At 42.1% G+C, this 10855-nt stretch overlaps 1 protein-coding gene across 1 annotated transcript in view; it reads right to left on the bottom strand.

The window, feature by feature from the left end:
* fancm (FA complementation group M) overlaps positions 1 to 10855 on the bottom strand; it is a 37925-nt gene that overhangs the window by 12245 nt on the left and 14825 nt on the right. The window contains exons 5-13 of the mRNA XM_047610899.1: positions 6193 to 6324; positions 5229 to 5361; positions 4933 to 5025; positions 4734 to 4838; positions 4386 to 4564; positions 3538 to 3744; positions 2706 to 2946; positions 2460 to 2608; positions 1742 to 1906 (exon numbers count right to left, since the gene is read on the bottom strand). Of these exons, the coding sequence (XP_047466855.1) occupies positions 1742 to 1906; positions 2460 to 2608; positions 2706 to 2946; positions 3538 to 3744; positions 4386 to 4564; positions 4734 to 4838; positions 4933 to 5025; positions 5229 to 5361; positions 6193 to 6324 (1404 nt within the window). The remainder of the gene's footprint in view (positions 1 to 1741; positions 1907 to 2459; positions 2609 to 2705; positions 2947 to 3537; positions 3745 to 4385; positions 4565 to 4733; positions 4839 to 4932; positions 5026 to 5228; positions 5362 to 6192; positions 6325 to 10855) is intronic.

The raw sequence follows: 10855 nt of genomic DNA on the forward strand, positions 1-10855 counted from the left end.
GCGATAAGACGGCGATTGTGTTTGGAAATTGGTCTTTTAAGGGTTAGGGTTAGGTTTCGGAGCAGATCCAAATCCTTCATTAAATTTTCATTAAATTTCCTGACATTATGACGTTTGGTTTTATATCTAATTTTGTCCATTTCCCTGAAATTAGATAAAAAAAAAATTGGAGAAAACACAGCTACACATATACTACTGACTGTACATAGATTCAGAGAGGTGCATTCTCTGATTGCCTCAAGACTGAAAGGCCCAATATGCAGTACATTAATTGATTATATAGAGATAATTGTGATTGGATTTTTAATATTTCCCTCCATAATTGTAAGAGACCAAAACAGGGATTAGAAAATGTTAGTGCTGGACTTACATAATGTAATCAACGTTGCGGGTTAATGCATTATGGAAATATTGTGTTGCCACAAATATATAAAATATATTATTTTATTTGTACTTCTTGTAAACTAACCACTGTTGTATTGTTATAACGGCATACGATTAAGAGTTTGAATGTATGTGCTGTATTGTCCGCTGTTGTTTCGTGACCTGAATTTTTCCCACATGCCATGTGAGACATCTCGCCCAGAAATCTTCTTTCGTTTTTACAGGTGGAATCACTTTTTCCTTCTCGAGTACGGTCAAGATCCGCAGTGGGTTGGGGGGTGAAAGTAACAAGAACCGACTTGTTATTTCAGCCAATAGTCAGTTTTACCGTAATCTCTGACCCAATTTTGAGGATTTGAACAAATGCGGCGGTCTTATCGATGGCAGAATCTTGTGAAAGAGCAGATGGTGAGACGAGGAACCCTGTACCACCCTTTAAAAGCGTGATCCGGAGGTGATAAGGCCTGTGATGTGAATATATTGGCTGAATGTAAACAGGGGTTGGGAGGAGAGGAGTGGTGGAGGGGTGTGGATATATGATCTGCCTCTGATTTAGATTACATCACAGCAAAACAACACAGCCTTCAACAGAAAGAAAGAGTTACGTCGTTACATGCATCGTCCGTACATATACTGCGTGCGCTCACCATGACAACAACCGTTGTGTGAGCAATTCTAGAGAACCCAGCGAACTTTTGCTGATTAAATCGATTCACTGGAGCTGCCGCAACCACAAGGTCGCTGTTGACTGGGAGCTAAGACCACGAGCAGAAACAGATGAATTCTGAGCTGGAACAACGTGAAGCAGTAAACATACACTTTCGGTCTTTAGCAGCTTTGCTAATGAAACATGGTGCAGTCAGATGGAGAAAAACCTTGAAAATCACTATTTATACATCATGCTTCTAGTGCTTTTTTAGAAGAAAATCCCTTAATTCATTGAGAAGCTACAAGAGGAGGGCTAAACCCCAAATAAACAATGAAACTAATTGATTTTTTTTTTTTCCTAAAGGCATAATCACGACGTGAAAGGAATTTGCCCTCTAGGCCAAAACAATGAATTTAGTAATGTAACAAAAAAAAACACAGTAACCTCAACCTTATGTTCACATGCATCTCAGCTGACTCCTTGCAGCCTCTTAAGTTTATAAACTTTGGTTCGCCCTTGGGCAAATACGCGCTACAGATTGTCTTTCAGAAAATTTGAAAAAAAGATGAAAGATTTATGCAAGATGTCTGAAAAAAAAAAAAAAATGCTTTCCTGCCACCAGGAACCTGATTTATTACTTCTTACTTATAAGTGTCACCTCATTTAAAATGATACTTGTCATTATTTGAACGTCGTTACTTTTCTCACCTCACTTTCCTCTTTCATGCCGTCTATGAGCTCCATCAGCTTAATAAAGTGGTTGCAGCGTAGGGAATGATCAACAGCATGGGTAGGAAGAGCTTTGTGCTGCCAGTGTCTCCATTCCCACAAAGACAGCTCTCTGGACGGCGGCCCCCCTTTGGAAACGTCCTCCTTACATAAGACACAATGCATTAGTAGAAATAAGTTAGATTCAAGCCAACATAAAATGAGACACACCGGCTTTTCCAGGCATGTGGGCAGGAGGTTTTCCATCGGAAATCGTGGCAGCTGCACTTTCGAATACTGGAACTAAATTATTCCACAGGCCATTTATAATTTCGAGTCATTTTTTCCTATTATGTTCTCAGCTATAATAGTTTCCTGTTATGGACTACGCTGTCTTTCTCCAATTCAATTTGACAACTAGCGGTTACTACAAGTCATTTCTTTGCGTAACATTCAGATAAATGTGACACGTTTCAGAGACAAAAACATAAAAATAATAGATTTCCAACTTTTTAATTGTTCAGAATTGTTTCAGAAAGTTTGTTATATTCATCTTTGGTTTGGTTGTATATTTTAAACTAAAGTTATACAAGTTCCAACATGATTAACTTTGTTTTTACAGCACAAAAACATGCTTAGTTAACAGGGGTCCACAATATCCACCGTATTTAATTTTTCTGGTGAACGCATGCTTGAGAAAGCGAAATAAAAAACAAACCTGAGGTGGTGGGTCACCGGGTATAGACATGAAGTGGGACTGCTTCAGGGTCGGGTGAGGCTCGTGCTCTTCCAGCTTCATGGTGGACGCCCACAGGGAATATTCCTCACTGCTCAGAAATCCGTCGGACGTCGCGCGGCCCCGCTGAACTGCCATCGGATGCACACATGAATTACAAATCCCAAAGCACACGTTCAGATTACCCAGACAGGGACGTCGTGCCTGGCCTTCTGGCTCGTCACTTACTCATGTTCTGAGGGTGGATGAGTGAGGCGCGGCCCTCGCTGTTGGACCTCCGACCCCTCGCTGACCTCCTGCTGCCCTCCCGGTGGTCAAACTGCCCACAGGTGATGTACATCTTGTGCAGCCTCGGGGTCACCCCCTCGGGCAGCATGCGGGGGCTGTTGGGGTACAGGTGGAACCCGCTCTTGTTGCCAAGGATGGATTTGTAAACGCTGCGCTTGTTGCTCTGGCTCTGATTGTAGGTCTGAGGGAAAACAAAGGCTCAAGTTTTGGCATAATCTCCCATTTAGAAAATTTATTTGTCAATAGTATTTATCCAGGTGAGTCACTTGCGAACAAGTTGTCATTTGCATTTAAGACCTGGGCCAGAGGCAACACACAGAAAAATACATAAACACATAAGTTGCAGAATTCATTACGAGATTAAAAAAACAAAAAACTGTAACACTGTACATGGATAGCTGAATGCAGCAAATGGCTCCAATCATTAAAAGCCGCAAAATGAAATGAGAAACAGCCAAGAGAGGTGCAGGCTCTGGGAATGATTAAGTTAATCTAGTTACTGGAACATATGGAGTGTAAGTAGGGAGCGGAGGTAGCCCGGGCTTTTGCCAGTTATGGTTTTGTAAATTAACTGGCATCAATGAATCAATCTGTGAGAGTGGAGCAAAGGTCAATTGACCAGGGAGTACATTTTGCAATGGTGGGTACTAAAGGGGACACCTTTGATAAAGCAGACAGCAGTATGGTAGACGACAATGTTACAAAATATTATATGCATTTTTTTTTCCGTAGATCTAAAAAAAAAAAAATTTTAAAAATGAAGAACACCCACCCTCTCCTCCCGTCCTTCAGCAAGGACAACCACAATGCGGCCCTGCCGCTTACGGCCGGTACGTCCCATTCGCTGCACCAGGCGGATGGGATTCTTCTGCGCATCAAAGCAAACGATGAGGTCCACCTCTCCGATATCCAGCCCTTCTTCCCCCACACAGGTCGACACCAGTGTGTTGAAGCCTCCCTGCCTGAACTTCTGCACCACCTGCAACACAAGACAAGCAAAAAGAAGGCTATGAATTGTAAAAGCATGTTAATATTTAAACTTTATTTCTGTTTCTATTCATTACATGAAAACTATAGGGTGTAAATACGAATCTGTGCAAGCTACGTGTTGTCTACATAATCCAGATAGGGCACCCTTTTATAGATCTTTTGCACATGTCGGATCTATTTATGTGATATTATATGATATGTACAGAACAGCCAGTAGGACACACTGTGCAGATGCATCAGTCCACAGGGAGAAACTACAAAGAAAAACAAACAAAATTAATATATGCGCAGAACATTTTCTTCTGCCTTATAAGGTACACTGTGACACTAAACACTAAACGTAAATGATACCACAGCATGACAGAGCAAGCTAAACACATGTTACTAAGAGAGTGTCTATTATGTGATTCAGGAATCATATTGAATTACAGTTGAACGTTAATCATACTAAATATGTAGCTTTTGAAACATAGAATCTGAATGGCTTAAATTTGTTTGTAATAATTTAGACTGTATCCAATACTAGTAGTAGAACTGATGCCGTCTTATCCAAAATATCAATTAAACTAAATCTCTCATGACATCTGGCAAATCGTCAAAGGGTCATTTTGATCGAAAAGGGGACTCCACCTCCAGCTGTTCTTTCTGCGTGAAGCCTTTGACCCCCTTCCCAGCCGAGGCCTGGCCCATAAAGGTCATGACTTTGATTAGTGGAGCGTGGCGGTCCAACATGGCCGCGATCTCCTGCACGCTCTCCCGAAACGATGAAAAGATCATGACTCGCGTGCTCACCTCCCGGGTATCTGAACCTGGACGTCAATGAGACAAATGAGGAAAGTGAGAAGATTCTTGTGGTATTATGACACACAAATAAGTCAAATAATTGGCTCAACTTAAGGGGAACTAAATGATGTACTTTGGACTTTTAAGATGGTTTGTGATGTGACGCACAGATACATGTGTAACATCATAAATCACCTTCACTGTTCGCTGAACCCTCAGCCCACTGCCTGAAATGCCGCAGCACCACCTCCTCCAGTTTCTCCAATTTGGGGTGGCTGTAGATGAACGCCTCATCTGGACCTGGAAATATTCATCAAAGGTAGAGAGAAATTAGCTGCGTGGGCCAGATTGAGCCCTATCTTAATTCTCACTGCATGAATGAGAGCTCACGTACCAGCAGATGGCTTCACAAACATCGTCTCCATCTCACTGTAAAGGTCCGTGAACGTTGGAGTCCTCTGCAGTTCGTTCTTGGCCCTGGACATCTCTGAGTCCAAAAAATAAAACGGTTAAAAGTGCAAACTCAAACACACATTATTTCGTGTACATGCACCTAGGGACCCTGATGGATGATCTGGGAAATGTGCGCTGAAATAGACAAATGTAGGTATGTGCAGAGGAAATGTTCCCTCATTAGAGCATAACCTGTTTGTTATGTTAAAATGCGCTGAAGAGCTAGAAGTGACTGACCTCTGGACCCGTCCATGATTCCCTGGATGTAAAAGAACAGCGATCTGAGGCCCATCTGCATCAGCAGCTCGTAACCATGGTACAAGCTGATGCAAAGGGCAAAGTCGCCCTCCAGCATTCCCTGCTGTGGACCCTGCAGAGCGCAACGGGGCATGTGAGTCCGTGAGACCAGCAGCAAGAATGTGATTACAACATTCGACCATGATGGAAAATATTGTTAGAAAACCAAAGGAAGCATTGGCTCAACCAGTGCTCATATGGTAACACACTTACTATTGATAATAACTGCAATTGTTACTCTTCAAACACCTCAAATTAGCATGCTTCTGAAATCCAGTAGCTACAGTGCAAAGGCATAAAACTCATTCCCTTTGTGAGTGTAAGTCTCAGTCTCTTTCTTCATGGTCTTTACCAACTCCAGAGGTCTGTCTCTCTTGCTCTGCTAAAACCTCCACCACATTTCATGCTGTGTTTGTTTGGATGTTTGGTCCAGAGCATGTAGTTAGTGTAAAGTGGGTATTTCAGAGATTTTCCTTTCTCTGTCGCAAACAGCTGCCTGCAGCAGCATTATGAAAGAAACGGGAGAATGAGCCAAAACAGCGGAATTAAAGCTGCAGGGCCCAGATATATAAACAATAAGCAGAAACTCCTTAGAAAGCTCTACAAAGCCCAGAGGGATGATGATCCTCTATAGGTTCATCGCTACTACAGTGCATGTTATCTCATGTAAATTTCCACTCCAAATTTTACACTATTATACACAACATGGCTCTTTGTCAGCTATAGCTAACCTACACTACTTAATACTCCAGTGTATCTTACATCAAAGCCACTGAACACTCAACTATAACTAATACAATAACCTGAAGTAACTATCCTTTCGTGACACTTTGCCTATTCTAAGCTTTGTAGAGCTTGAAATTTTTATAAAAGGTTGTGCGTCAAGTCACGTGTGTGTCCATGCCTTGATGGAAGGCGGCGGGTTCTTGCGAAACTGATCCCTGGCAAGAATCAGCTGGTATTTGGAGAGAGTCCGCAGATCCTTGTGGCCCATCACCCGGTTTTGGACCAGGCGAGACATGAATTTCCCCAGCACCTGGCAAGAAGATTAAAAAGTAGGTCATCGATACTAAGCCATTTCCTGAGTTAGGGGTTACGCATCAGACCGACTACTGCAGGTTGAATAATGTTGACACAAAAACGCATCCACACACGCACTCTGCGAGCACTTTCAGGCGTCTTCGCACTCGCGCGAAAATGTCTTTTTCTTTTCTCTCGTCCTCCTTTCCTGATAATGGGAATATAGGTGAAGGCAGTTTGTCCGAGAGACAGCTTTTACAGGATCTATTCATCCTCGCGGCCGCAGATAATGGCGGGCTGGCTCATCACAATTTCAATTTCAGCTGTGCGGACGTACCGCCATACAAAGTGTGCAGAATAAAAGAGAGCCCGGGAAGAAGAAGTGGGTTGCCTGTTGGAATCAATTGGGTGTATGGAAATGATATTTTGCAACAGATGACAAGCAATTTAGTTGTTTTGGGGTCAGTGGAGCATCAGAATCAACAAATTAAGTGATGACTACGGCCCAGACACACTAGAGCCACTTCTCTGAGTGGGAGTCTGTCTCATTTCTCAATCTAATCCTAGCGCACTACAACAAAACTTGGCAACTGCTTAAGGGATAACGAGAGACAACCATTTGGGAGAAAAGGTAGCAAATTAGAAATAAGTGTAAACGCCTCTAACTTCTTCCAAACAGCCCAGCCTGTTTCTACGGAGGTGAAATAGGAGCGCGGCCCCGCGGAGCTTACGGCGACAAAAGCATATGGTTGAATAACAACGTTTAATTCCGCTGACCTTTCAGAAAACGTCAACAGATATATCACCTACCGCTAAACATGACACTCATGACAGCGTAAGGAGGCCTGACCATCTGATTAGGGTTTGTGCTTCGTCACACGATACGTGATCAACTAAGAGGTGACCACCAGAACGGACCACAGATAATTGTATTTGAAAGCTTTCTTAGTTAAATTGTTGCTGGTACAGAAAGTACAGAAAATTGGACAAAAAAAAAAAAAAAGAAAAGAAAAAATGAAAAGCTTTATAAAGCAGATAATGGAAGACCAAGTGCTACAGCAAGTAATACTTTCTGCATCTAGATAAACGCACCCGATAGTTACGTGCAGTGTGCAGAGGAAATGATGGGTCAGTGATGGAAATATTATGTGATTGGGCACGAAACACTGTGCACGGATGAAGAGAGACAAGATGGAGCAGAAAGTAGTGTAGGCTCCTCTGTTAATGGCCACACACTAGATAAGGTTCTGGGTTTTTTGTGGGCGGCTACATCGTTGACCATAAGTAAGTACTTAAGTTCGCATTAAAATATGTTTTCCTTTGTCTTGAAAGAGGCCAAATGTGTTCAGGTTGACAATGGAAATAGAATTTCTTTCATGCTTCATATTTCTTGTGTGTTTGAGAAGGAAAGGCGAGCGGGGAAAATGATATCTGTCGGGAGCAGCAATTCGAGCTCAGATCTCAGCCACATGAAGTTACAAGAACAACGCCGGCAGCTGACATTTGCGTTTGCCTAAATTAAAAAACATGGCGTCATATTTCCTTCTGCTAAAACATACGGTTTATTCCTCACTGTTTGATCTCAGTAAAACGAAAAAAAAAAAAAAGTCTGAATGGCTGCCATAAAGATATGAGAGAATGCGGGAAATCTGCAGGCTCAAGGGCATGAGCGACACCCCATTTTTCAGAAACTTGAATTGGCTTAATTTAAGCGCCTTTGTTCTGATTGAAAATTATGGCTCTCTGTAGGTTGACTCTTAATCATTCTGCTAATATGGTTCAAGACAGGATTAGAGTTGATTTAGCAAAACAATAGAAACGGCAAACTCTGAGGCTAAATAATGGAGCCAGTGTGTATGTGCCAAAAAATGACGTTCTTTGACTGGCAACTTGAGACTAACCCCAAAGGCGAGTTATCCTGTTCCCATTTTAATATGCCTGATTTATACTATTATATCACGGCCATTATGCAAGTTATGCATAATTAAGGCTGTGGATGTTGTCATAAATGGCCTGTCTTGCATTGGCTACGATCACTTTCCACGGCTTCATCATCACCTCACTACCATCTATCCCTATAAGAAGGTGGTCATAATGTTATGCATGATCTGTGTATGCTGAGATAGTCATTTACCATTTCTCAGACTTTTAAGTAATTAACCCAAACCCACCAAGAACGATGACGATGAAATAACAATAATTCTACATTCTGCAGCACTATTTCAGGATATAACAAACTTGTCTTTACACTTATTTATCCATCAACTCTAGATAACAAAAAAATAAATTTGAAGTTGTGCCACACGCCGACATAAAAAGCCACGAGCCGACTACAGACCCTCAGCTCTCTCCCTGTAGCCGGCTGACAGGTGGAGCTCAATGTGGAAATCTTTGTGTGGCGGTCAGGTCCAGATTATGAGATTACACGGAACCAGATTAGTGAGGCCGCTGTTTTTGTCTGGTTGAAATGGGGAGTGAATAACAGAATGTGAGGAGCGAAAAAAGCGCGTGCTGCTACTTCAACAATAATTTCGGTGTAATAGTAGTGGTTGTTTGTTTGCTGCAGCTTCATTTACACCTTTCTGATATGTTTAAGCCACTTGTCCGTATTATCAGGGCTAGTTTGTTCCCAAAAGGTATCCACACTCTTTACACTACAACAGCATTCCTGATTTTCTTTTACGCCAAAGCCAGTGCATGTGACAGATAGACATTTTTAATAGTTACTTTCTAAAGTGAGTACAAAGGAAAAGAAGAGCATATAACAGTTTACACGTAAAGTCTTTTTGTGCAGTGATAATAAGAAGGTAGGTGTACACACACAGCATTTTATAGCAATTAATTTTACGCACAAGTTACTTGAAGCAGAGAGTAACTGCTACCGTGTTTCAGCTGACAGGATAAGGAAGGATGAAGTGGATTAAATAAAGGCCAAAGCACCTTCTAAAACAATACCGTGTGCACTATTTTCGCCGTGATTTCAGTTCTTCACTTTATAATTTGCCACAGTGAAAAAATGATGACGGTGAAAAAATATTTCACGGTGAGGCATGTCGCGGGCGAGGGATGAATGAAATCTGTGCAAGGTCTTCATGGAACACAGAAAAGGGAGTGGGTGTTTGATTTGGATTTAACCTGAAGGCAGAAAGATTGTTAAAATGAGGAGAGGAGAAAGAAAGGAAGAGGAGGAGGTGGAAGAAAGGACGTGGGCCAAATGACAACAGTGTAGGGTTCAGTCTCACCGAGCATGCTCAGTGTGCGCCGGCGGATGATTGGCTGAGGGGCATGGAGCTAAGTGACGTGAGGAATGGGTGAAAAAGCCTGTGTGTAGGCAGCTATTAATAACAGAACCCACGCTAAACTCGACTCTCTGTCCCGGATGTCAACAATGAGAATGACTGAATGGAGCGTGTATCTGTATGGTGGAGAGTCACTGAAGGTTACAGCGTGAGGGGTACAGGGAGAAAAAGGGCAGACGCCACCGCTCAGCTGGAGAGTGGAAATTAAAAACGGTGTGATCAATGATGACATCGCGTGTTACTATTCCTGCAAAGACGGCGAGATTGCTAACGTGTCTCGCTTTGACAATTTCTAATCCACAGACTTGAGGTTTAAAAACACGCCCGAGTGATGTGTAGCTGGATGCAGCCATGCAGGGGTCCCCCCCCTCCTCCTCCTCCTCCTCCTCCTCCTCGTACAGAATAATCTGTGTGTCCGTCAGTGTCTGTGTGCATTTACACACACAGCACCACACAGACTATAGTGGATTATATAACATTCTCAGTACGTGCATGTTGAAGGGTGCAACATGGTGGCCGGCTGTTGTGGCAACACACAGAACTGAGGAAATCCTGCAAAGTCTGTCCCCTAGTGTACGAGTTCAAATCTGTTTACAATCCTACAACTGGGATTTTTTGTTTGTTTGTTGTTTGTTTATCACCATCTACACAAACAGACGTTTTATTGATGGAAATGATCTGCCGAAGCAAACAGAGGAGACGATTATTTAAAACGCAATATCATCCCACGTTTTCAGAATTTTCTCCTCGCTCCTGTCACACTTACAAAGGCAGCGGCGGCAGGCGGACACATGTACGGATTCATGACTCACTCCTTCCTCCGCCCTCCACCACGCTGGGTGTGCTGTCGTCAAGATGTTCATCGGTTTCTTAAAGCATCGGGATGCAAACAATCACATGCCGCGAGCATGCACGATAGTAAACGTAACATAACAACAGAACAGAGCCGTCGCTGTAGCTGAACACATCCCTTCAAAAATATCTATCTATCTATCTATCTATCTATCTATCTTTTCCTTTTTCCTCTTTTTTTCCCATAAATCATGATATAAAATGTTAAAATTAAAAAACTTGATAGATGAATAAATATTCAAATAATGACATAAATGAAATAAATAAATGAAACTGTTACTATTTACCATTACATACTGTGCCTTATTGGAAGCTCTTTTGCAAACACAAAGCAAACTCAAAGAAATTTGAGTAAGTAAATAAAAACAGAACAAAAGCATAGATAAGAATAAAAAA

Source organism: Mugil cephalus, chromosome 17 (assembly GCF_022458985.1).
Source record: "Mugil cephalus isolate CIBA_MC_2020 chromosome 17, CIBA_Mcephalus_1.1, whole genome shotgun sequence".
Classification (NCBI taxonomy): Eukaryota; Metazoa; Chordata; class Actinopteri; order Mugiliformes; family Mugilidae; genus Mugil; species Mugil cephalus.